This window comes from Anguilla rostrata, chromosome 11 (genome assembly GCF_018555375.3).
Source record: "Anguilla rostrata isolate EN2019 chromosome 11, ASM1855537v3, whole genome shotgun sequence".
Classification (NCBI taxonomy): domain Eukaryota; kingdom Metazoa; phylum Chordata; class Actinopteri; order Anguilliformes; family Anguillidae; genus Anguilla; species Anguilla rostrata.
Window position 1 is genome coordinate 8,480,916 of NC_057943.1, and position 26,856 is coordinate 8,507,771.

General features: G+C 47.2%; 1 protein-coding gene across 4 annotated transcripts in view; it reads right to left on the reverse strand.

The window, feature by feature from the left end:
• Window positions 1-546: 546 nt before the first annotated feature.
• cfap74 (cilia and flagella associated protein 74) overlaps window positions 547-26,856 on the reverse strand; it is a 58,414-nt gene continuing 32,104 nt past the window's right edge. For 3 of the 4 annotated variants that reach the window (XM_064300890.1, XM_064300888.1, XM_064300889.1), the window contains exons 22-39: window positions 24,334-24,462; window positions 17,991-18,078; window positions 14,621-14,794; window positions 14,134-14,267; window positions 13,432-13,708; window positions 12,414-12,557; window positions 11,794-11,954; window positions 11,090-11,224; window positions 10,615-10,724; window positions 9,061-9,116; window positions 7,767-7,886; window positions 7,497-7,652; window positions 7,280-7,409; window positions 6,347-6,501; window positions 5,186-5,318; window positions 4,704-4,831; window positions 3,233-3,370; window positions 547-2,358 (exon numbers count right to left, since the gene is read on the reverse strand). In XM_064300890.1, coding sequence (XP_064156960.1) covers window positions 2,164-2,358; window positions 3,233-3,370; window positions 4,704-4,831; window positions 5,186-5,318; window positions 6,347-6,501; window positions 7,280-7,409; window positions 7,497-7,652; window positions 7,767-7,886; window positions 9,061-9,116; window positions 10,615-10,724; window positions 11,090-11,224; window positions 11,794-11,954; window positions 12,414-12,557; window positions 13,432-13,708; window positions 14,134-14,267; window positions 14,621-14,794; window positions 17,991-18,078; window positions 24,334-24,462 — 2,563 coding nt within the window. In that variant the 3' untranslated portion in view covers window positions 547-2,163. The remainder of the gene's footprint in view (window positions 2,359-3,232; window positions 3,371-4,703; window positions 4,832-5,185; window positions 5,319-6,346; window positions 6,502-7,279; window positions 7,410-7,496; window positions 7,653-7,766; window positions 7,887-9,060; window positions 9,117-10,614; window positions 10,725-11,089; window positions 11,225-11,793; window positions 11,955-12,413; window positions 12,558-13,431; window positions 13,709-14,133; window positions 14,268-14,620; window positions 14,795-17,990; window positions 18,079-24,333; window positions 24,463-26,856) is intronic. The other variant, XM_064300892.1, reaches the window with a different exon arrangement.

Below are 26,856 nucleotides of genomic sequence, written 5' to 3' on the forward strand. Positions count from 1 at the left end.
AATAATAAAATGGGAATTTTATTGACATAATATGTCACCGAGACAACAGTCACATCCTGTAGTACCTGCCATACTACCAACATACGGTGATGGCTCTCCCTCTCTCACAGTCTGGGGCTCAAGTGACATTAAACAGACCCTGCTGATGAAGAGGTCAAATAAAGAGCACCTGCAGATGTCTATTGCTCCAAATTATCACAATGTAACAGGGCCATGGAGAGACCTTCTGAGGGCCAGGTGCTCAAAGTGAGAAAAAGGGGCACACCAGCCTAGAATAACTGCTTTACCACACCCAGCTATTGCACAAACTATATGTGTGACAGGGCTCGGTTTGTGGGAGAGGTTCAGGGCAATCAGAGGACCGCGCCTACTGGTTAAATAGGCACACCCACCCGGAGTGCACTACCAATTAGTCCAGGGGTTTAAAGTGTGTTCTCGTCCCCAGTAAGAAACAGCACAGGTGTGGTGAATAAAGACACTTATGTAATATCCGCAGACAAAATAAAACACCAGCAATTTACAAGCAAGGGACATAAACCAGCGTAATCTTTGAAAAAGTATTTGAGTTTTATTTTGCTGTTCTTAACACATTTTCAACAGTTTTTGAGCGACAGTCATTTTCCTGTTGAATTGGAAAATTAATTGGTTGGGGAAAGAGAAATAACCACATGCCTTCAATCAGATGAAAGTTTCTTCTGGGACAATGCTGTTGTAAAAACGTGTTCTTTCTTATTACTTGCACATTCTCAAATATTATTTGAAGAAAGTTTTACACTTATAATCACATTTACATACTAATACAAAAATGCAAAACAAAAAAGTCAGTCCTCTCCTTTCTAAACGATTGCAACTTGATTTTACAACATATATTTCTTCTTTACTGTATAATCAGAGGCCCAATGGCTATGATAAATACACACCCTTTATTTAAAAATCTAAAATGTAATAATCACATCTCTAAAAGCAGTAGTATGTTTTTTAATTTGGATTTTATCAAGCATACTAGTTTAAACAGTTAATGGATAACCACAAAAATCCTCCCACCTTACAGTCAGTTCAGTAGGTATGCATACATTGTTGGGGCGACATGGCTCAGGAGGTAAGCGCGGTTGTCTGGCAGTCGGAGGGTTGCCGGTTCGATCCCCCGCCCTGGGCATGTCGAAGTGTCCCTGAACAAGACACCTAACCCCTAATTGCTCTGGTGAATGCGAGGCATCAATTGTAAAGCGCTTTGGATAAAAGCGCTATATAAATGCAGTCCATTTACCATTTACATAAAACCAGAGGGCTGCTTTCACCACATAGTGATCTCAATTTCCTTCCTGATGAGTTGCACTCTTACCTCAGAACTTAAAATCACCCCCTTTTCTCTAATGCGTAAGGAATGAATGGACACTTGATAGCTAACAATTACGCATTACAACAGGGTTCCTTTTTCCAGGTCTGCACGTTTTTAAGGATAAAAACGAGGCTTCCCTGAGCTGCTCAAGCAAACTCAATTCTATTGAGATGCTGCTGTTACTTCCAGTTTAAAATTACATCTCAAATCTCGGGTCCTGTCCCTACAGTACTCCTGCTGTGGATGTGGCTGCAACCCTACTGTCTATTAGCACAAATCTGATAATCTTCACACAGGAGGACAAAAACTAGCTTAGCCTAGAAATGTGTGTATTAAACTGATGAATTAGATTGTTGCTCCTGGCCAGGCTGCAGGGCTTAGCCTCTGCTTCAAGCCAGTGTCTGAACAGACCAGGGCACTTGAGGAAACCCATGAACAATCAGCAAGGACAATACTACAACTCACAGCAAGAGGGAGGGGCTGAGGGTTTCAAATGACCGTCTTAATTATGAAAACAAACATCTTTTGTTAATAAAGTGTTATTACACGTAAGGAAGGTTGTGTTCAAACATTAAATGTGTAGTGATGTCACCTTGAAAGTCTGTAATAAATGTGACAAAGGTGGTGGATGTCCACTGTCATTTAGCTCCTAAAAAACAAAAAAAGCAGCACATTGCATTAAAAAAGTGAAAACTGCCTGATCATGCATTCCTGCCATCCAACCAGTTCTTAAGTCTGGTCAAATTACCACTGACCAGGAGAATATCACAATGTTTTAAATGTTTGAAGTTGTGTTTCTTTCACAGAGGGCTTGCTGAATGCTGTCACACGTTTGCCTGTGCAGGACTGATGGTCTCTGGCTTCTCTCCTGTGAGTGAGCGCTGTGCAGGCTGCTCCCGCTGCTCCCGCTGCTCCCGCGGCTGATCATTCGCGAGGGCCGCCAGCAGCGTGACGCTGTACACCTCGGTCTCGTCTCCTCTCAGAGTCAGCCGAGCGGACGCACGCACCACCTCCTGCGGCTGAAACACAGCAGGCCACAGAGACGCCTCTGAGCCGCGCTCCAGGAGCTGCTTACACACACACACACACACACACACACGCACACGGACACACACACACACACACACACACACATACCGAGGACCAGGAAGGGTTCGCTTACACATGAGAACCACACACGCACGCACGCACACACACACACACACACACACCAGGGACCAGAAACACTTCGCTCACACATGAGAACCACACACACATACCAGGGACCAGAAACACTTCGCTTACACAGGAGAACCACACACACATGGGTATTTTCCCAAAATAAGTGTTCACTTCATTTCTGCATGCAGACATGAACAGACATTTTCTACGGTTCAAATTCCACTCATGAATCAGTGCAGGTCCATTGGCTGTCCCTGGGGGTTATCCTTCACCACTTGTGCTTGGACGAACCTCCAGCATTTACAGACTTCCCCTCAAACTGGATTTTTCCCAACACACCTACCTCCTGCCATTACATAAAAATTGGACCAAAAAATTGGAAGTAGAGAAATCAAACCTGTTAACGCTCAGTAAAACTGATATATTGCCATAAAGTCAGGAATTGGTTTGAACTGCACATGGATAATTACACACACTTAAATATGGTTAAATTAAACTCATTCTATTATATTCAACCACAATACTGGCTCTCAGCCTGCCACCGGGATTGTTATTCATTGTTTTCTGTTCAACTTCATGTTGTACATTAATTCCAATATTCGTGATGTGGCTTTGTTTGCTGTAGAGAAAGTGATTTCCCTTGTCTTGGTCTTCGGCCAAAAAAACAACAGCAGTGAAACAGCACCATATGGAGACGCTGAAAGAATTCAGAATTAAGAGTCGCAGTCTCACGCTGAAGCCACTGGGTGGCGCCCACGTCACGGTGATGGAGCGCCTGGTCCCGGGCTCCACGGCTCCCCTGGCCGGCTCCACGGTGAAGCCCCGCTCCTGCAGCGGCGGCAGGCCGTCCCAGCTGAACTCCACGTTCTGCTGGGGAGGGAAGGGGAGGGGAGGGGGGGGGGGAGGATAAGGCTGAGGGGCCGGTGAGTGATAAGCCTCTTATGAGACAGGCTGCCGCTGACTGCATCAGCCACTGCAGCTGGAGCTTAAATCCACTGGAGTATCAGCCCCGCAGGTCCGGCCGCAGGAGCAGTAATATAAAGCAGAATTAAACCGCTGCCACATCAGCATACACCGCCTCTCTGCGCTCCTGCAAAGTGGATTTTTTCCCCCCCGTCACCGACGGGAGGCCCTGGAAGTGTTTGTGCCCCACACACACGCACACGCTCATCCACGCTCGTTGCATTCGCACACTCGCGGCAGTAATGCCATCTATCCACAGCAGGGTAAAGAACTGGGTAAAAACTCATTTGCAGTACTGAGAAACAATGCCGCTTCACTCCACGGTTTTATCGTGAAGTGTGCAGGAATGGATTTACTTATTTTTTTATTTTTCCAGGAGAGCCGCAAACGAGGCAAGGCCGGAGCCACTGTTAGCCATGATAGAGCGGCAGACGTTAGCACTCCTGCAGGTGTGTGAGAGAGCAGCAGACGTTAGCGGTGGTTTGAGGGAGCAGCAGACGTTAGCGCTGGAGTGTGTGAGAGAGCAGCAGACTTTAGCGCTGGTTTGAGAGAGCAGCAGACGTTAGCACTGGAGTGTGTGAGAGAGCAGCAGACGTTAGCGCTGGAGTGTGTGAGAGAGCAGCAGACGTTAGCACTGGAGTGTGTGATAGAGCAGCAGACGTTAGCGCTGGAGTGTGTGAGAGAGCAGCAGACTAGCGGTGGTTTGAGAGAGCAGCAGACGTTAGTGGTGGTTTGAGAGAGCAGCAGACGTTAGTGCTGGAGTGTGTGAGAGAGCAGCAGACGTTAGCACTCCTGTGGGTGTGTGAGAGCAGCAGCAGACGTTAGCGCTGGAGTGTGTGATAGAGCAGCAGACCTTAGCGCTGGAGTGTGTGATAGAGCAGCAGACCTTAGCGCTGGAGTGTGTGAGAGAGCAGCAGACGTTAGCACTCCTGTGGGTGTGTGAGAGCAGCAGCAGACGTTAGCGCTGGAGTGTGTGAGAGAGCAGCAGACGTTAGCGCTGGAGTGTGTGAGAGAGCAGCAGACGATAGCGCTCCTGTGGGTGTGTGAGAGCAGCAGCAGACGTTAGTGCTGGAGTGTGTGAGAGAGCAGCAGACGATAGCACTCCTGCGGGTGTGTGAGAGAGCAGCAGACGTTAGCACTGGTTTGAGAGAGAGCAGCAGACCTTAGCGCTCCTGTGGGTGAGTGAGAGAGCAGCAGACGTTAGCGCCGCTGCGAGTGAGTGGGCTGGGGAACGCGGTACCTTCTTGGCCGTGGGCAGGGAGCAGCGGATGCAGCCCACCTCCAGCTCACGGACAGCCGGGAGGACGCCGCTCTCACCATAGACGCTTCTGAGCGTGAGGAGGACGGCCAGCGGGGGCTTCTCTGCTTCTGCCAGAGAGGACAGGAAGCTCACTTATCTTCCCACACACACACACACTCATCCACGCACACACAAACACACACACGCACACACACACACACACAAAAGCACGCACGCACACACACACCCAGACACACACACACACGCACAAACGCACACACACACACACTCAAACAGTGCCAATGTGTAACAATGATCCCAGCACCAATAAGCAGCCTATGCTCAAACAGTGCTCTTTTACAATGCTATTTACTATTTACAGAGGAAAATGAAAAGTACTTTGTGTCTCATACACACGACTTAAAAATGTCTTCCTCCATGTCGGTGAATGGCTGAAACTCCCTGTTCATGTTCGTAAATACCTGCAACCTCCGGGTCACCGATGGGAGGCAAGGTGGCCAGGGACTCGACCGGCACGCCCAGAGGGTCTCCACCACACAGGAACATAGTGTGCAGGCACGCTGCCCCCTTCAGGTCAAACGCGCACACTGTTTGCTGGGAGACAGGACAGGCCATTGGCTTCCAGAATACTGCACTATGCTTTGGACACATTAAAAAATAATTTATCACCATCATTTTATATCTATAGATCGTAATATAGTACAATATTTTTTTCCCCATATTATTCAATTCATTTCATAGATCAGTAATATCTATAGAAGTATATAAACACATACATACACACATACGATGTACAGTCAGCACAGTGTTAGGGTTTTTTGGTGGCCCCGCGTGTCCCGCACCGTGTGTTGAGAGGGGAGGCCCCGCCCCCTCAATCCCAGCATGCACCTGACAGGCTCGCGTTTCAGTTAAAGCCTCGCGCTGACCCCATTTGCCCACACTAACAACGGGCTTACGCAACGGGCATGACAACACGACAGGGAGGAACATTAAACAGGTTTCCCACGCACCGATACAAGGCTTACTGTTTTCTCCCCGACTAAACTAGGCCATCTTTATATATATATATGGAAAAAAATGGAATGCATACACAACGCATATGAGCGAGATACATTTTATACAGACCGCAAACTTTAGGCTCTCGGCTCAACAAAAAAAAAAAAAAGACACATTCAAAAGGGCCTGTTTCCCACCTAATGCGAGGGGACTAGGTGCCAATGTTTCCATTAAAGCTCGCGAAACAATGCCCACAGCAACAGCTTCCCCGCGGTCCCACGTGGGAGCCGGCAGCTCACTTCCAAACCCACGCTGTTTTCCTGCTAACAGCGCGCGCGCTAACCTGGTTTTCTGCCGTTCTCATGGGGCCAGAGTGTTTCTTGAAAGGAAAATTGTCTGGTGGTTTACAGCCTCGCCATAATTGATGAGCTTTATTTTTAGGCCTTGTTCTCCGGGCGTTTCTTTTATTATTATCATGGCTTCTGTTTGCCATCAGCTCTTTCAGGGCCCTATATTTAGAGAAAATGTGTCATCGCAGCCTTCGGACCCCGCTAATCCAGCTCGGTCAGTAACCGGTGGCGCTCCACCTGCCCCTCTCACACAGACGGTTTGTGATGGAGTGACACCTTATTCGTCAGCTCCACGGTCAGCCTGTCCGAGTAGTGGAGGCTCTCGTGGTCCGGCCGGAACGTTACGGTGACGTCCTGCGATTTCCCCGGAGGTATGGTGCCCTCTACTGGCGCCACGCTGAACACGCTAAGACCACTGTAGTTCTGGGTACCTGGGGAAGAGGCATATAAACATCCAACCATGTCCCTTTTCCCCTTTAGACAGAACTACAGAGCTATGCTTCCTCTGCATACTGTTCCCTAAAACCACTTAATGTGCGATGGCCACTTAGGCACTGAGGAGAGTGGATTGAGGAGATGTAAACAGACTTCTGTTTAACACACAGCCCTTGCAGGCCACTGACACACACCCTGAACTTCCACTAAATACTGGCAGCGTTTTGCAGAGAACATTTCCCAAAAGTCAAAGGGGAGAGATGAATCATCGGCAAAGCACAAAAATAATCCCTAGCTCTGGTGAGACTCAAAATCTTAGTGCAGTACAACTTTACGCTGGTAGCATGTGGCTGGCTATACAATAAATGTAAATGCAAAGTCATTTGAAAAAATATAAGTTGTGCAACTGTGTTTGAACAACAAGTAAACTAAACATCCAGCCTTTATTTTGGGCCAACAGTGACTGACATAAATTCGTCACACTTTACATCAATCATGTCAATAACTTTTTATTAGTGTTCATTTTTTAAGTGATGTTCAATGGTGTTCTTACTCTGTCATTAAGACCCTGTACATCTGCACACACATATACACACACACACACACACACACACACACATAAACAGTGGTGTACACACACACACACACACACACTGTGGTGTACACATGAATGTGTGTGCATGTGTGTGGTGTGTGTGAATACTTGGAACACAGACAGACACACAGCAAGTCCAGCTGAACCAAATCCAGCAGCAGGTGCGCTTCCTGTCTTACCCACAGTGGGCTGCAGCCGAGAGCCGCAAGCCAGGAAAGCTGGCAGCTCCTCCTGCTCCCGCTGCCTGGCGAGAGAGAGACTGTCCAGGTGAACCCTGAACCGCACCTGCAGGGAGGAGGCGTTCTGCAGCTGGACACAGGAAAACCAGGTCAGTACCGCAGTCTGCGCTCGCCGTAATACAAGACAAGGCCAGCAGGGGCGCAGCCCTGGGCCTACCTTAAACACCCGCGAGGCGCTCTCCCTCTCCAACGCGTATCCGAAGTCCAGGACCTTCCCCTCGTGCGAGCAGGTGACGGCAGGGTCCACGCCGGCGCCGCACAGCGTCAGGCGGAGGGTCGTCTCGGCGCTCTTGATGTCCAAAGTCTCGCGGTACTGCGACAAAGGGACAGCCATATCGCACCAGGAATCAGGAAGAGAACGTCAAACTGTTCTTCTGGGCACTGAGCCCAAGGACAGCGCCGTCTCTCTCTGTGGTACTCCACCTACCTTTTTACCCGACGTGGGACAGAAACTCAGGACGATGGAGTGTGTGGCCTGAGGCCCCAGAGGCCGGAGGGCGTTCAGAACCATGAAAGGTCCGCTGAGGTCCAGCAGCGAGGATCTCAGCTAAGTACCGCTCTGATTAAGGGCAATGTACGACGTCGGTGATTCTTTTCTTAACCATTTCCACTGAGCAGAATGCAGTTCTCTGTAGCCAACCTCCCATCACAAAAAAAAAAAAAAAAAGTAACCAATGACACAATATCTGAAGAGAACTGCGATTAGAAACAAATGCTACGGTTTCATCGCTATTTCGCTTAACTGCTTCCTGTTCCTGGACGCCAGCTTTGAATATTGAACACAGTTGTCCATAGAGAAATCCTTTATATAGTCTTTGATTGAATGCCTTGTATAGAGGGCAAAGCAGAGAGCAATAGGTGATTATGAGATATGCAACTTCATGGATTTTCTGTCTGTGAACTGCTAAATTATACAGAGGAAGTCGTGCTCTGGTTTGAGTGGGCATCAATGGGGGTTTTCCCATCCTTGTAACAGGTTAAGTACTTTGCAGACAACAGAAGGGAGTCATATTTTTTTGGAATATCTGATTCGTCTTGGTGAGTAAGAATATTCTATGTAAATATGTAAATGCAAACATGCAAACAAGTCAATTCTGTGAAAAATCATTTTATAACGACACTAGCCATGGTCTACATGGTTCTTTCCTTTGCATATTTATGAAGCAGGTTTGAGAATGACCTTGCCAGACCACAGGTTCATGCGGTCACATTTTCCTATGCAAAGTCATGGACTGGTCAGCTAGCTGGCTATCTTGCTTTCAAGCCTGCGCTCAAGGTCATTGATCTGATCAATGCTAAATATTCATAGATTCAGATTGTTTGGGGTCAAAGCCATTCTTCGATGGACCACAATCTCACTACAATCTGGGGACAAATTTTCCATTAACTTGCGTTATAACATGTAATTATATTAATACACATAATTAATTATTTATTTTAATGAATTATTAATTCACCCTCCATGTTGCTAAAAAGATAAACTATTAGCATACAGAAAAGTACACATAAAAACTCAAAGCACCATCAAGTGGACAGGTCTCACATGCATTTTCTTGACATGGCTCCAGTGAATTGAAATTCTTATTACATTCAAAGTACAGTTCAGCTCTCAGTGAGGTAACCTGAGGCACATGCTGGCCTCCCTAGCATTAGCACTCACAGGGGGGAGACCTGTACAAATACAGACCTCCCCAGGTGGACAGTGTGATTAGAAAGGATACCTCCAGAGACTCCTGTGAAGTGTTCTGTATTGTGACCTTCTGGATGACTCGCTGGCCTTCAGGGAAATACAGAATATGACAGCAACGGTAATGAGGACATGGGACAGAAGCACATGGACATGTTCATCGTTTTACGACTGAACCTCCATTTGACTTTTGAATTAAGAGGACAGGTAATAATGTTGAGGCGGCACTGCCAACGTTTTTGACTGCATGCTAATTTTTTTATGCTCTAATAATTTTCCTCTTTATTCCCAGCCTCAGCACTGCAACAGGGAGAGACTGCAGGGCGGCTGCGCAAGTCCTCCAAAATGCCTTCTGTCTGCCTGTCGCCCCTCCTGAGCTGCACAGTCCTTCTGCCGAGCTGCACAGCCTTTATGCGGGAGTACTGCTTCACCTGCGCAGCTGGAGCAGCTACACTGACCAATCACAGGAGCCGCTACTGCATGACCAGGCAAGGAACACCCAGCACAGTACAATGATCAGTGTTAAACCAACTCGTACAGAGTACATATGGTCCCTATTGGACTCATATATGCTCTGTTAGAGCTGAATTTACACTGGAGATTTTTTTACAGTGTGAGACCCCAAGATTGATGACACTTCGCCGTGCAAGTCTCCCAGTTACAGTCGCCACGGTTACAGTAAGGATTTGTTTGTGGATTGTGAGGAGCAGTGAGACCCAGAGTTTGTCTGTTTCAAGACTGGCGAGATTATTGCAGTTACAGACTGTAGCAGTGCTGAAGATGATATAATGGAGTTTTGCCATTCTGTGCGGCAGAGGAGACTAGTTCCCCTGAGTACATCTTTAATATTCAGCTGACAAGCCGTCTTGTCCAGGTGATTTATCATTTTGCATTCTGAAAACAGACTTCAGTGGGGTGGCAAATACGGTGAGCAGACTGTTATATTGTTCAGACATTGTTTAGTTAGTTCTGGGATGTCTATGGAGTCCACAAAATTGTTTATATATTGGGATGCTATTTGTTCTTGAAGGATATAGCACTTTGGTGTATGTGCAATTAACATTGAACTTTCTGTATATTCTGTGAGTGCAGTTTGATCCAAGATAATTGAGACTGGTAATTATTTTTATACGTTGTATCTTTCTGATTTGGGAGCCACCATCATCAAAATTCAGCCGAGGTCTGCATATCAGGCATTTGTTTTAGTCAGTTACACATTTCACAAAATGCAAACAAATTCTCAATTCCAATTCAACTGAAAAGATTTTGGTGTGGTTTTCTTCTAAGGTTGTTAACAGAACATTTTCCAAATGTGCTAAGTTTTTATACATCTTTATGACTCTCATGAGAGTATCCTCCCTTTTTCTGTGGAGTGTATTAACATACTGATCCTGTTGTAAGGCTTTCAGAAGTATCTGCATCATTAGGGGTCTGGCATGGGAGCTTAGAATAACTTCTTTTTTGTGCTTATTTATCCCAGCAGAAATCTGTTCCCTGTACCGATTACAGCACTCTCACTGCAGCATGCAGGGGCCCAGACAGACAGACGCAAAAACGCATCAGAAGGAAAAGGTGTGCATGGCCTGACCTACTGCCACCTGGTGGAAGTTGACGGTTCTGCGGCCCTTGTTTGAAATGACCGCGATGGCGGGCCTGACGGCCGGACAGTGCAGCTCCAGGTACAGGGTGTTGTGGGGGCTGCAAGGGACCAGAAACCAGTGTTAGACACGCAGACATGTGACCTAGCTGACTCCTCCCACAGGAGGAGGGGGAGGAGCTCTTTCACCTACATGGAGTTCAGCAAAATGTGTATTGTTCAGCACGAACACATTAAGTGCAAACAAACGTGAACTCCCAACTGTCATCGCTAAAGAAAATCTAATCTCACTGCCTTTGCATTCAGACACCGAAGTGAGAATTAACAAAAAAAAAAAAAAATGAAGCAAACAGCATCTGGGATGCTTAGCGAATGAGGGACCTGTTTACAGGCTAGTTAATCGAATATCCAAAGAGACAGCGAACAACCCCTGAGACTGACCAGCCTTTCTGAGGGGAAACCGTACCTGAACAGCAGGTCGCTGGGCAGCTGCTGGTCGGTGGCGTCGCCGTTGGATACGAAGCAGGGGATGACGTAGCGGGTGAAGCGCTGGGCGAAGGAAAGCAGCAGAGACGCCTTGCCTGCAGCGAACTCGTCTGAACTGAAACGGAGAGAGAGAGAGGAATCCCACCGATTATCTCCAAACCAGCAGCGCTTAACAGGCAGGGATAAATCACACAAGTGATAAATAGCGCAGAGGCCGCGTTTTGCAATTCTAATTTTGGGACAGTAAGGGGTTCGGTACGGTGTGAAGCGCCGAAACGCTGACAGAATTAATGCGGAGCGGTGGGACTGCGTGCATTGAAAAAGACAGCCATATAGCCATTTATATTTAATCATGTTGGTTTCACTTCATAATTCATTTTCCAATGGCTCGTGGAAATATTTGCATAAAAAGGAGATCTACATAGGCCCAAGATATCAGGGAATTGGTAAGCGTTTTGATGAATGTTTAAAGGTTCTATGCTTTGTAGAGAGGGACTTAAAGACTGTAAATATAGCTGAGTTAATTTGCCGGTGCTGCGGTGATCATGCTCTTGAACAGAGCGGTTATGTGTTCTCCAGGCCAGGAGTGGGATGGATGGAAGTTGTTAGAGGAGCGGGATGGATGGAAGTTGTTAGAGGAGTGGGATGGATGGAAGTCGTTCTTCCGTGTTGGGTGAGACGTACTCCGGCCTGATGTCTGCCGGGTGGGGCGGTCGGAAGGGGCTGGAGATTTTGGGCGTGGGGGACGGCTTGCTGCCCTTCTCCTTGAGGGCCGGCTTGGCTGAGGAGCGTCTGGACGACTGATTTTTGCCTCTCTTCGAGTCACGCGGCTCGTCCTTCTTATTCTGGACGAGCACAAGGGCACAGAGAACAGCGGCTTGCGTTAGCGTAACGCGAGGCTCGTTATGAGGGCTTTTAGCACAAACAAATCATCACGCGCTTCACACGACAGGCAAAAACCGCAATTCACTGGTTATGAGGGAAAACAAAATAAAGCATATAAGAGCTGTTGACATACGAAAAGAACAGTGTGGAAAAATGTTCACAGCAAAACACAGGCCAGACACAAAGTACAGGAGATGCCTCTCTCTCCCTCCCCCCTCTCTCTCTCTCTCTCTCCCCTCTCTCTATCTCACTCTCTCTTTCTGTTTCTTTCTCTCTCTCTCACTCTCTCTCTCCCCTCTCTCTATCTCACTCTCTCTTTCTGTTTCTCTCTCTCTCCCCTCTCTCTATCTCACTCTCTCTCTCTCTCTCTTTTCTCTCTCCCTCCCCCTCACTCTCTCTCCCTCCCAGTGAATGGTTACCAGGTCCTCCAGCTCCTTCTCCTTCTGGGCCTTCTCCTGCTCCCTGACGCGCAGCTCTTCCGCCTGACACAGCAGGCGCACGGCCTCCTCTCGGACCGCCTCGTCACACACCGTGGGCCTGAAGGTCACCTGCACCAGGCAGCGCTGCGAACCCAGAGAGCACCGGGGCGGCCATTAGCGTGCGCTCAAACCCAGGCTTAGTGTGCGCTCAAATGCTCAAATCCAGGCTTAAACTGAAATAGTGTGCGCTCAGACGCTCAAATACAGGCTTCAGCGGAAATAGTGTGTGCTCAGACGCTCAAATCCAGACTTTAGCTGGAAGAGTGTGTTCAACTCTTCAAATACGGGCTTAAACTGAAATAGTGTGTGCCCAAACCTTCAAATCCAGGCTTCGGTGGAAATAGTGTGCGCTCAAATGCTCAAGCAGAGGCTTCAGCTGAAATAGTGTGCGCTCAGATGCTCAAATGCAGGCTTCAGCTGAAATAGTGTGCGCTCAGATGCTCAAATACAGGCTTCAGCTGAAATAGTGTGCGCTCAGACGCTCAAATACAGGCTTCAGCTGAAATAGTGTGCGCTCAAATGCTCAAGCAGAATTTTCAGCTGAAATAGTGTGCGTTCAGATGCTCAAGCAGAGGCTTCAGCTGAAATAGTGTGCGCTCAGATGCTCAAGCAGAGGCTTCAGCTGAAATAGTGTGCGCTCAGATGCTCAAGCAGAGGCTTCAGCTGAAATAGTGTGCGTTCAGATGCTCAAATACAGGCATCAGCTGAAATAGTGTGCGTTCAGATGCTCAAATACAGGCTTCAGCTGAAACACACACTAAGTCATTGGCATGATTTGCACTCAACATTGCGCTCAACATTAATTACACTAAAATTATCCAGCAAGACGGACATAAGATTATGTGTGAATTTTACACATGGGATTTAGATATAGCTTCTGCATAAAAACCCTTTTACAAATCTATATGTATGGGCGTTTGTTATCAGATGTATTTATTTGTGCAGAGGTCTCAGGCACCTGTCCCGGCAGGACCCGTCCCGTGGTGGGGGCGATGCTGATTTCGGAGCTCTCCGGCACGGCGAACTGGAACAGCCTGGGTCCCGCGGGCGAGGCGGGGCCCTTGCCGACGCGGGGCGGCGGGCGGGCGAGATCGCCGTGGCCCGTGTGGGCGTTGACCACGTGCAGCACGGCGGTGGACACGTCGCCCGCGGCCGTCGCCCCAAACTGGACCAGCGAGTGGGACAGCTCCAGGGGCGGGTGGACCCCCACGCCGCTGCACCTCAGCTTAAAGTCCCTGTGTGCGACACAGGGGGACGGGACACGACTGAGGGACCGGCGTGCTAAAACACTGTGGTGGTTTAGAGCTTCTCCTGAACTGACTCCCAAGCAGCTGTAAGTATCCAAACTGCATTAATCCATCTATCCATTATCTATAGCTGCTTATTCCTGGTCAGGGTTGCTCGTGGGGGGGTGCTGGAGCCTATCCCAGCATGCATTGGGCAAGAGGCGGGAATACACCCCGGACAGGTCGCCAATCTATCGCAGGGCAACTGCATTAATGATTGATGAAAAAATGAAAAACACTGTAAGCCATCCAGGCTTCCACCATATGCTAATCCTATAAAATAATAATGATCGACTTACAACTAACACAGGTGAGTGTTTTAATTACCATTTTGTGGCTTGAAAATGTGTTGATGAAGATGAGCGCATAATCACCTGTTAATTCCGGATTTGCAGTTGAGCTGGAATTTGTATTCTGTGGCCTGCTTGGGGCTGAAAATGACATCTATTTCCAGAGTTTCCAGGGGAAGAAGTGTGCCGAAGCCATCGTTGGGCTGCACGTCCACAAACTAGGACAAGAACAAACAGGAAAACTGCTTATTTAAGCTCCCCAGGATGTTCTCCAGGTTATTCTCGTGGATGCTGCAGAGTCCTGCAGACGGCGACCTCATTCTAGTCACTTCTCAGCTCAGCCCACACATCACTGTGCTGCTGCTATGCATACAGAAGCAATTCAACCTTCAATAAGCTGTACAGTCAATTATACACAGATGGGAATTAAGAGTTCTCATGCCATACAGAAACAGCAGATTCATTCTCTGCAAAAAGAATTAAAAAAAAAAAACAGCAAATATGCTGCCAGTGCTGGGTATTACACAACCTCCAGTGTGTGTGTGTGTGAGTTTTTTTTTTTTTTTTATACCTCTGGGATTCCCAGGAAACCAAAGTCTTGAGGAAGCAGGGAACGGTTCCTGAGCAGGACGCTGGTTTTCACCGACTCAAAAACGGAACAGTGCCCGAAATCCACCTCCGTCCTGTCAAACTCCAGCTCGGAGGTTGTGAGGATGGCGTTGACCGTGAACGCAACAGGACGGACCTAAAAGCCAAAAATAACCGTACATATCAGCAAGCTAGCTGTGTGTTTATTATTTTTTTAATTTGTCATTACTGCCCACAATATCTATGCTACATTGTATTTTTTAATTTTTTTAATAATCACAACTAACAGAGAAACCATTCTCTCTCACGCACCGAAATCAGCGTGCGCATGATTAAGACTATGATTAAGCACAGCATCCTCTGCCAAAGAGAGACACAGGCCCGAGAACGGGACCTGCTCGCAAGCCCCTGCACCACGCGACGCTGAGGGTTCCGCAGCGTGAGTCACAGACAGAAGGAACACAGCCATCCAGCAGCAAGGAGACAGCCTTTCAGAGAGCAGCCCGGCGAGCGCGCGCAGCGCGGCTGTCAGGCTGAGCAGCGAGCCGCGGCTATCCACGCCAGCACCAGGGAACTCAAACTCTATAAAAATACTATCGCTGCGTTAGTCACTTGAGCTCTAAAAAGAAACCCGCCCCAAAATAAGGACCTTTTTTTTTTTTGAAAAATCAAAATAAAATAATAAAAAGATATGGCAGCAGTACACATTTTTATCTCCAAAATCTCTCGCAGCAGACAGGAAATGAACATTTACTTTTTTTTGGTACTTTTTATTGTGGATGCATTGCATAACATATTGAGGATATACTACAGTATATTATTATTCTACTGTCGGTGGAAAAACAACTATTTAATCCCACAACTGCCTTTTCCTTGATTCAGGGAACCATTTTTCCTGAGGTGGAGTTTTCTGTTTTTTTATTCCCCCTTGAAGACACATTCTATCAGTGCAATTATGAAAATATCCTTTTGAAAAATGTAGTTTAATTCCCCGATGTATTAATACCTTATTAATATGTAGTAACTGCATAGGAGAAATTAAGTAGTTAAGCACTATGACTAGATGTGTCATACCTGCAATATATTCCACGCTACTATCCTGAATTTAAATTATATCAGCCTTGTTCATTTTTCGTAACCAAATATTTTCTTGAAGTTTAATGGACCACATAACACATTTATAATTGTCACTGTAGGAATACACAAATTTCCTGCAGTTTATAAAAATGTTATAATATTGCACACCTGCACAGTGAGTTATAATTCAGCTATTTATGTACATGAATCATATTATTGTGTTCACACAGTTAAATAAATGTCACTAGGACAAAAATTCAGTCTAGGTTAAAAACAAAAAAAAAAAGAAAAAGTTTTTTAAGAGAAATTGTAAAATGAAAAACATAAAAAATCTATGCAAAATTCCTCCAAAAAAATGTTTCAGTGAAGCTGCTGGTTCAATAAAATAGTAGCCAAGCGAACATTAATGAATCATCTGTGGGTATTTACCCATCTAGTCATTCACAGATCACAATAAAGGTGTACTGGCCATGGCATACAGTACTACTGTACCCTACTGCTGTACTGTACTGCCCAGGACAGCTGATTATCCACACAGTGACATTCAATTAACTGACTGACCGTAATTTTAGCATCCTTATAACCAATACGCCCAGAAATGGTGATTTTAATTAAATTTGTGCACGCTGGTCATGATTGTCACGATCATTATAGCTAGATATAATCTATGATAAAATAAAACCCCAGAGAGTTCACAGCGAAAGAGAATTGAGTTCTCAGTTGAACTACCTGGTCAAAGCAAAGGAGCAAAGAACAAAGAAAAAAAGCTAGCTGTGATCAGGCAAAACCTGACGATCAGGCGTTTGAGACCACGTCTTTGTGAAAACCACGCACAGATATCATTAAAATTCCCTGAGTCTCAGCTGCTTCGAAGGCTACGCTGCTCTGAAAGTTAGATCAGCGTATATCTCCGCACGCACAGCCGTGCCCGGGGGCTCCTCACTCCAGTTGTTGTTTCGGCGGGGGCGAGGGTGACCTTGTTCACCGGGACCTAGCGCTCGCTGTTGCTCTGCTGGGTTAGCGTGCCAGGCTCGGGGAGGAGGCTGGTGCTCCGCCAGGCTCCCGAACCGAAGCACAGGTTTCCTCTCCGCGTGCGTCTCCCCTGGCCTGGGGAACCGTCGGAGCGCGGCGAGCTGAAACGGCCCCCCTCCCCCAGCCCTTACCCCCCCTCCCCCAGCCCCCCTCCCCCACCTGCCCCTCGTGGAGGAGAGGAGGCTCCAGGGCGGAGTTTGGGCCGGGCCCACCTGAACCTCGTCCAGCGGGAGGAATTATATGAATCACCGGCACGCGGCTGTGAGCTGACTTATGCCGCTGACGCCGGGCACTATGGGTAAATGGCAAAGCCCTGCCCTTTTCTGCGCGAGTAAAGAAAAAAAATGGCAGGTATGATATTTTACTGATATAAAAAAAACCTGTCCTACTGATGATTAAAGGCTCTAGAGTCTCCCTCGACCGGGATTGGGGCTCCTGCTAAATGATTTCATAATCGCCCCGCTCTTGGGATTCTAATAGCTAAATCAGTTCTAAATCAGAACTAAGGATTGCGCAATAAAGGAATCACATTTTACTGAGGCAAAGAAGCCTGGAAAAGTGCAGTTTATGTGACTTTCTCATCTGCAAAAACCAATATCTGTTAATTATGCAAATAGCACTTGGTGTAATATTCAAAAAAAGTCATATATTTAAAAGGAAAACAATCGTAAGCTCCATTATTTTTAATGTTTTATTGGAGTTGAGGTGGGAAAGGGGTAAAAAGCTGTGAAAGTCGCTCTGGATAAGAGCATCTGCTAAATGCCTGTAACGTAATGTAATGTAATGGAATGGAACAAATATTACAGCTGTCTTCATATGAAAAACACGGGATCTTAAAATGTCTGATTAACTCAACAGGAGACCTGGTTTGAGAGGCATGAGAGGATGGAAAATAAAAAGCCAAACGGAAGAGGGAAAAAAAGAGACATATTCCTCTCATTTCTGGAGCGGTTAAAACAACGTGAAATAACCTTCGTTTCCACGGGCACCTCATTAACAGTCACGAGCCGGGGGGCCTCTGGGGGCCGCTCTTTAATTCGGTCCGCTGGCACTACCTGCATTAACCTTATGTCACCGAACGACGAGGGCGTTAATGGGAAGCCTCAGAATAAAAATCACTCAGCAGAAGGAATGAAGGGAGCGTTGTCACCTGATTGGGCGACGAGTCTACAATGGGCTCCCGTCCAGAAACTAATATCTGTACTAAACTTCATTTACGACGGGACCAGTGATGAATAACTGACCTGATCGGCCACTTGCACTGACATCGGGACTTCCAGAACTCCCGTCTCTCTGTCGAAGAAGCCCTCAGCATCCTCCGGCAAGGAAAACCTGCGGGCATTACAAAAAAAATATATAAAAAATATATGTTTATGAGCGACCTCAACTGAAGTTGCAACCAGATCGATAACAAGTAATCCCACAGTGTTAGGGGGTGCGTTGATTCCACAATGCCGAAACTGATGGACACAGTAAGGGCGCGTGAGAGCTGACAGATTCACGGAGAGCTGAAGGGCAGAAGATCAATAACGACGCGGTGGAGAACGAGGCAGGCCCTGGACGATCGCCGCGACGCCAAGCGCGAAAAGGCCGAACCCGACAGACACCAGAGCCGAGAAGATCATAACTCATAACAGGCATAATTACAGCACGCGGGCCCGCTGCAGACGCCGCCTGATCGATTCTCATTCTGCCACCGTTTTCCCGAAAACTCGGAGGCCCTCGGTGTGAAAATGCTCAAAATGAGACGGGTGGGGTGGGGTGGGGGTGGGGGTGGGGGTGGGGGGGTAGGGGCGGACAGTCAGCGGACCGCCAAGGCTGGAGAACAGCTGGAGCACCGGCACGGCCAGACGGCGGGCCAGAGCAGTGACGGGGCTGCCGAATTATCGGGTGTAAAGGAGCGGAAGAGCCCCCTCAATCACACACACGCGCGCGCGTGCGGCAGCAGATGTTCGGAGCGGCCCGAAACCTCCGCGCGTCGCCGTTGGCTACGGCCCGCCACATCTGTCGGGTTTCCGGAGTGGCGGCGAGGGACGGAATTCTTCATCCGTCTCTGCACGCCAGCCGCAGAGATGCTGGTAACACAGGCCTCATCAGGGCGAGACTGGACCCTCATAGCCCCGGCATCGCATCGCATAACGCTGTAAACAGGTCCGGTAATCCACAGGGTTTGCGGGCTCTCTCTCTTTAAGAGAACGCCCACATGCTACTGCTACTGCAAACCGACACGGTACGTCGATCAGCATCACAAACAACGGGAGACACGAACGTCTGAACAACAGCAGCTGAGGAACTCTTAAGGAGACCGAGAAGATGATTCTGGAGATGAGGACCCGATATCCCCGATAGGGGGTTAGCAGAGCCTGAAAACAGAAGCGATTCCAGCGTTTTTTAATGCGGGTTTCCCGGTGTTCTCCTTAAAAGCCTGAGCGATAAACCTGTCACGAGCTAAGATTAGCAGTGATTGGGAAGACGGGAAGGGATAGATGAGCGGCACTTTGAACAAAGCATTCAGCCGGGCTCTTTAAGGAGTTCCTCCCGCCCGTTACAGGGCGATGCTATTTTGACTGGGAGTCTGCTGGAAGAGCGAGCCGCTAACTCAAACAATGGAACAGACTGCCGGTTGTCAGTTCAGCTTGAGCACCAGATACCCCGTTCCGCTCCCCTGTAAGATCCGTGAGGGGCCTACCGGCGCGAACGTCGGAGCCGCAACAGCCAATGGCATCGCGCGATTTTTAATGGAGTTTCCAGATTTCTATATTCCTGAACAACGGCGATGCATTCTGAAATGACTGATGCTTTCACAGAGCCTCTGGGAGCCCTGCACTGTACCTGCTTCATTTTTAAATTCCCCCACAAGGCAGCTCAGCGCTACGCGCGTACAGTACTCCACGCAAACAAACATATGGGGATGGCAGCCTAGGAAGCAAAAAAAAAGCAACAACAAAAAAAAAGTACTACAGAAGGTGTTAGGGTCACGACTGAAGCTTGTTTACAGTGGGCGCTTGGAGACGGGCCTCCGAACCGTACGCTGCTGATAATTTATTTACAGAGTCACTTGTTCTCTGCTAATAGAATCGCTGCTGGAGCTGGACTCCTGAATTAGCTTGGCAGGGCGGGGTGGAAAAGCCAGGCGGGACGGCAGCGGTCCCATCTGTCGGCTGCATCTTTCGGCTTGGCACGTCACCCCCCCCCCCCTTTGCCCCCCCTTCTTTTCCTCCCCAATTTTTAAAAAACCCTCCTATCGCGCGGGGCGGGCAGATCAGAAACCCGCTCGCCTACGGTGAGCTCACGAGATTCGCGTGCGCTTTGGGATCGGGCGTGGAGGCGCCGGGCGAGAGAGAGAAAGAGAGAGCGTTGGCGTCAGTGAAAGGGCCGTCCGCAGGGAAGATGAAGGAGGACGTGAGCGCAGACGCTCCGCTCAGTCTTCATCACGGCCACGGCCACGCAATTAAACCTCTAATTTCCTCCCGGATCTGCCCCTGGTCACGACAGCCAGCAGAATCCCATTTCCAGCGGCCCCCCGGCCTCATCTGAAATCGCGGAGAGCCCGTTTAAGAAGCCGTAATCTGCAGACGACTCGTAATCCTGGAGCAGACACACGCTCTGCAGGACCGGGAAAAAAATAAATTAAACAGAGAGGTGTTTCCCGTCTGCCAAACGCGACACAACTTTATTTTGCGAAACACCTGAAAATAAGCCGAGCGATTTCAAAAAGACCACTTTCTGCAAGCTCGCGTTTCCCGCTCACTGCCCCATAAGAAAAGTGATTATGACGAGGGTTGCAAAACAGATTAAGAGGATTAATTGTTCTGAAAAAGGAAAAACACACTCGTAACTACACACACACTAATGTGAAAACATTCTTTCTCCAGAGCCCCAGTATAAGGACACTTTGCAAAGATCAGTCCGCCCCCCCCCCACCCCCATTCCCCCAGCGTACGAGCTGTAGGCACATACAGCTGCAGCGTTTCACTGATAACATGCAGTAATCTGAGGAGTCTGGGGCCAAACAGACCATAATCTCCCCTTCTTCCTGCACCCGGCTGGCGAGCTTGCTCAGCAGATGCGTTTTGGCTGCAGATGTTTCCCCCCTCGCTGGAGATTATGCTGTGACCTTGCCGAAGTTCAGTCGATGACCGAGCGAGGACACTACCGAACGCATTCACGCAACACGCTGCCATCAAATAAAAAAAGACCACGTACTGCACTGTAAAAAAACCCCAGTGCTTCTCTTTAACCTCGACAAGCCTCTCTATGCAGTGCGGGGGATTCAAAAATACGCATTACGCATTACGCAGCTACCGGGCCAGGAATGTCTCATGACTCTGTAATCATGCTAATAATCCAACAGAGGTGCTCATTTATAAAACTTCCGAAAAGCACAGTATATATTACAGATATATTATGAGCTTTTCAAACGCCTGTTAACATACGCCTTCCATTATTATACTTTCCTATTAACATACTGTATACCAGTGAACCGGATCAAAACAAAACTAAAAAAAAAAGGAAAACAATTACTCTTCTTAACCTGCATGGAAAGGCCATTATTTACACTTAAAATGAATTTATGACTTGGGTATTGCAAAAAAACTATTTTAAAAATAAATGTAGGTATAATTATTAAACTGTATTCAGAAGGTAAAACCATTTTAAAGGTGTAATTGGATATTGCACTCCAATAACCATAATCTCTTTGCTCAACCTGAACATAAACTGATTCAAAAAAGAAAAATCTGGGAATACAATGCTCTTTATCCCCTTCGTGCGTTGCTCTCAATCGCACGCTTGGCAATGGCATTAATACCAGTTCACGTTAAACGCAGAAATTGCATAAGCCCCAATCTGCCGACGTGAGTCAAATTAATCTATAAACTACGGAGGGATGCTTTGACGACGACTGCAATAATAAAAATGTGCAGAGAGGCCTCTCTGCGTGACCTTACGTAAGCCATTCCGGGGGGGGCACGCAGTCATGAGAGATCTGGGGACGGAAGAGGCGGAACTGTGCCGTCGTACGCGTAACCCCGCTCTTAAAACCTTTTCCGATTCGCTAAAGCAGATTACGGCTCCCGGACTCTCCATTCACGCCTGCACCCTCGGCCCTCGGCCAATCAGACGCACCGTTGGCTCCTGTCACGTGAAAGCCCAGCTGTCAGACCGCAAAGCTTCTCACCTACACGACACGCCTCAACGCCAAACAGAAGAAAAGGTGGGCCAAAACCGTCTGCCCTCCACACACACCTCACGAACCTTTCAGCTCCTCCACACGCACCTCAGCCTCTCACAGCTCGTCTTCTATTCTCACAGAGCATAACCTTGCCTTTTTCAACTAAAAATAACTCGCCACCCTCATTTAAATAATAAGTCCCCCCCAAAAGTTATTAAGAGCCTTGATGGCAGGCCATTCTACAATTCCATGTAACAATCTATTATGGTCAAACGTTCCATGACTTTAGAGGATGTAATTAAAGACTCTTTAAATTTAAATTTCATAATGAATAACTGTCACGGTTTTTTTTTTTCTCTTCTTCTCCTTTTTGCTTTCGGTGTAATTAATTATTGCCCTGGCTCTGGCTGACCTAGCCAAGGTCCCCGACAGAGTCCTGGACACACGCACTCTATTTTTCTCACCCGTGTTACTTCTACAACATCAGTACAAAAAATAAAGTAATTTTCTGTCTGAAATTAATGACGCCTGTGCCTAGCCATCTTTAGAAAATGTATTCAAATATTAATACTGTTATTAACACCATTTCTTTTATAATTTTCCTTGATTGATTAAAAAGAAATATACAGCAGAATTATACCCTTCTGATGAAGCTAACCCGTGATCACAAGAGAAAAATAACTTACTGTACAATACACTGTATTCTGGATACTGGTCCTTGGTTTCTGCCCCATTTCTAATTATCTGTTCATACACACTGAAAAATGACGAGCAATTCCTCTATACATGACATATCCCAAATGAAGCCTGTAAAAAGGACATGGATGTCCCACTAATTGTACTTTTTGGAGAGATGCTTGCTTTTGCTATTCTGTGTTGTTTTTCCGCTTTTGCAAAAATATCTTCTTGCAAACACTGGTCCTCTTCAAGACATCATATTCATGTCTGTCAATAAAAACAATGTTTTTACCTTTTCCCCTTTCCAAAGGAGGGGCACATAATATTCATGTCGTTCAATAAAAACGATATTTTTACTTTTTCCTCTTCCAAAGGAGGGGCACATAATATTCATGTCCTTCAATAAAAACAATATTTTTACCTTTTCCCCTTCCAGAGAAGGGACACATAAAATTCATGTCGTTCAATAAAAACATTTTTTTTTACTTTTTCCTCTACCAATGAAAACTATTCCACACCTCCTCATCCTTGGCAGTCAGTAGACTGGGCTGGGGGGTTATTTTCTTCCCTAATTTCCATTCTGGAATCTCAAACCAGGAAAAATAGAGAACCAGCCAATCCCTGCCTGAGATCCATAAACCCTTCTGTGTGACACCAGAGCAGCATTGAATGTGGCACTGACTTCCTGTTCCTCCTGGGCCCATCTGCATACGATTGGTCAGGGTAGTGATAGGGTCACAGCAATTGAGTTCTGTTCTGTCCTCGGAGCTCTTCAACTCCTTCACTGCTCTTGACAAGGGCACACTGCTAGGCCACGCCCTTGTGAACCCTGCATCATAAGAGGTCCTTTCTAACAGGAGGGGACTTTGCCACCAGGCAAGAGCTCCATTAATTACAATGGAGGATTCTGGGTAAAGTTGCCCACACACGCGAAGTGACACGTCTGCCGCTGCAACCCAACCGCCAACCGCGGTGGCGGGAGCGGCACGGTTGCCTAGGAGAAGCTGCGTTTTTCGCCCGCGATGCCGCCATCTTCAAAACAAGCTTAAGGGGGTGCAGGGAAGATAATAAGTAATGCTTCCCTGTGATATATCTGAGAGGAATGGATTCTGCTTCTGTGTTTACAGAGTTAAACGAGTTATGCTAAATCTGGACACTATAAGAGCATGTATAAAACGCATTTGTGGAGAAGAATGTCACAGCTCTTAAGGAAGAAACTGCATTCTGTGTATCGAGCTAGCTACGTTTCACCAAAAAAATCTAACCTGGCAGCCTACTTTTCATCTCTTGATGTTATTTAATGACCCATGCAGCAGGTAGTGTAGGCTATAAAGTCCACAGTAAAAGGTAAATCACACAGAAAGCAGACAGGGCTATTGGAGAGCAGCGTCCCTCTTCTCATTTCCAAGGGACATTCTGTCGGTCTAAAAAAAACCTGAGCATCTCAGCTTAACAATGTATAGTTATCATTTTTAAAATCAAGATATTATATATCTCTATATAATGGGAAATTCATTTAATTCAAGCTTCCATTTAATGGTTAACACTATTACAAGACTACAGTAATTGACTCATATCATAGGTGGAATATCTAATATCTATATTTGGGCTAATATCAGAATGTTAGTGTTCACGCAATCATTGTCACTGGTCAATACCCAGTCCGTAGCGACTTTGCACAGAGGCTAAATTGCGCTACCAGGGCAGGATAACCGGGGCCTAATTTGCCTGATTACCTGGGCAGGAACTTGAGCTGCGCGTTGAAGCTGGACCTGGCCTGGACGTAGCCGGTCTTCGGCAGGACCTCCATGTGGTTCCTCAGCTCCTTGCGCACCTCGAAGGTGAGCCTGAGCGCGGTGTTGGACCTGAAACGCAGAGCGCACACCGGCACGATCAGCCCCCCCGTCCGGCAGAGACACCCTCAGTACGACACCCTATCCGCCATTCTTCAAATTTTCCCCCACTTTAAAGAGCGACTGTAGTGGGGGGGGCTTCTGATCAGCCCCCCCCTTTTGCTATTTTGTGCGTAGAGGAAGTGTAAAGTGGGCTGCACTCGTCCACGATGAATCACCGTCGGGTCTGAGGGTGGAACGGACAACGGGCTTCGAAACGTCATGGAAACGCACGCGTGTGCATCCAGAACCTTGGCAGGGCTACCAACACACGCCCACTCCACCCAGCATAGTATAAAACTATAATTTTTAAAATTATATATTTACAAGTGTGATTGTCTGATTAATTTATCTTTATTAGTGTCCATACGTTGAATGTTCAATTGCATTTTAGGCTGATCTCATCACTGCAATGTCCTCCATCAGAGGGAGAGCACTTTCCTCCATGCAGTCATTGTTTTGAACAAGTACACTTTAAGTGCACCTGGTGTTGACAGACTGCATATGCCTGACTGAGCACAGGACGCGCGACGAGACAGAAACTCTCCGTCCACGGGTGACGGTTTAGCCACCAACACTCGTACTTCCCCGTAGGACTGGCAGCTGCTGTTCGGGCTGGTATGATCTGGATCTGATACCACAACCAAGGGGTGGACTGATGCAGTGGAACTGCGTCTCAATAGGCCGTGAAATTTTGTGCCAGTTTATTACTCGTGTAGACACAATGAGGAAAGGATCCCAGATGTATCCCCACGGTTAGAAGATACAGTAGTCGGAAAGGAACTTTTCACCTCAAGTAAAGGTGAAAAGTTGAAAGCCGCGAGCATCAATGCACTGGTGACTTCACGGTGATAAATTAAACGTGGGGGAAATGAAAAAAGGCACAGAAAGATATATTTGTCTAAAGAGACAGCTCCTTACGACTCGATTTTAAATCCCTTTTTTTCGACAAGGGCGCTGTGGAACCTGACTTCAGGCCAGTGATTGATATGTACAGTGTTGAGTCTCTCTGAGCTAAATTGCCGGATAATGTGAAATGTACTGAGTCCTCCGGTTTTTCCATCCCACCACTGAAGTGACCCAGTTTCCGTGGGCTCCAACAGATGGTTATCCCTTTGGCAAGGACACACCGTAGCTGGAGATAAAAATGGATCCGCACCCTGGGAATTGTTCACGCACAGCCAACCACACGCGTGCATGCCACCTTTAAGATTGCTGGGCCCTATAGCTGATAGGCACCACAGCTGTTCATACAGACCTTTTCTATTTTATTTTATTTTCTGCAAAGAGACACAGAAACCTGTGTTGATGCCTGTGACTGAAATACATAGAAACATCTAAATACATAGAAACTGAATTATTTAATAAATTGCCTTACAGTATAAATTGTCCCCCTGTCTTCATTATTTACACCAACAGTGAGGCATTCACATTTCCTGAAATCCAGCCAGATGGCGATATCCCTGTGGCAAGGACGTACTGTAGAGAGCGATATAAATGGATCTTCACCTCAGGAATTTGTCATGGAAGAACCACTTTGCTTACTGTACACACAATGTTTCGTCAGAAACAACCAAAAACCCCATTGTGCTCATGGTCAACGGTACAAACAATGTTTACCTTTTTTTTATTTTGTTAAAGAATGACTTATGTTGGGCAGTTTTAGAGGGCGTGGATAAGAGAATGTTCCAAAGCCAAGCCCCCAGGATGATGTAATGGAAGCATCTCACCTAAGCTCTGATTGTTTCACCTGACGTCACCTCAATCTTAACTGAAAAAACATTTCCTGTGACATCTGCCACAACTTTGCATTTTTATCACATTCTAGGTGGCTAGACCACATTTTGTTGCTCGTTTTTATAATGGTGGACCGCCAGACACCTTCTGAAAGTGCCCATGGTGTTTTAACGGTGGTCTCCTATCCCATTTCCTCTTCCTGCAGAGGGTCCAGATGGCCGTGTCGGTCACCCCTCCCCCTGCTCGGGCCCCTGTGGGCCAGGTTTGGTGCGATATGGACCCCTGAGAGGGAACCTCCGATTCTTACTCGGGGCCCTCTCTGTGACCTCTTCTATCACAACGAACGGAAAAAAATAAATAAATCAGGTATCAAACCCGATTACGACAGGGCCGGGGCAAAATGACGACAGTTTAAAAAAAAAAAACTTTAAAATATAAGAAGAACAGGCAAGTGGGACATATGGAGTTTTCGGGCGGCTCTAGAAACAGAGATCGTTAATCAACTTAGTCTCCTTTTGTCAGGGGGAACATAAGGTTGTCCTAATAAAAGCCACGTTAAACAAAACGAGCTGAAACCCATGAAGGAGGGAGAGGGTTAGGGGGGAAAAAACAAACGGCTCGCGGCTGTCC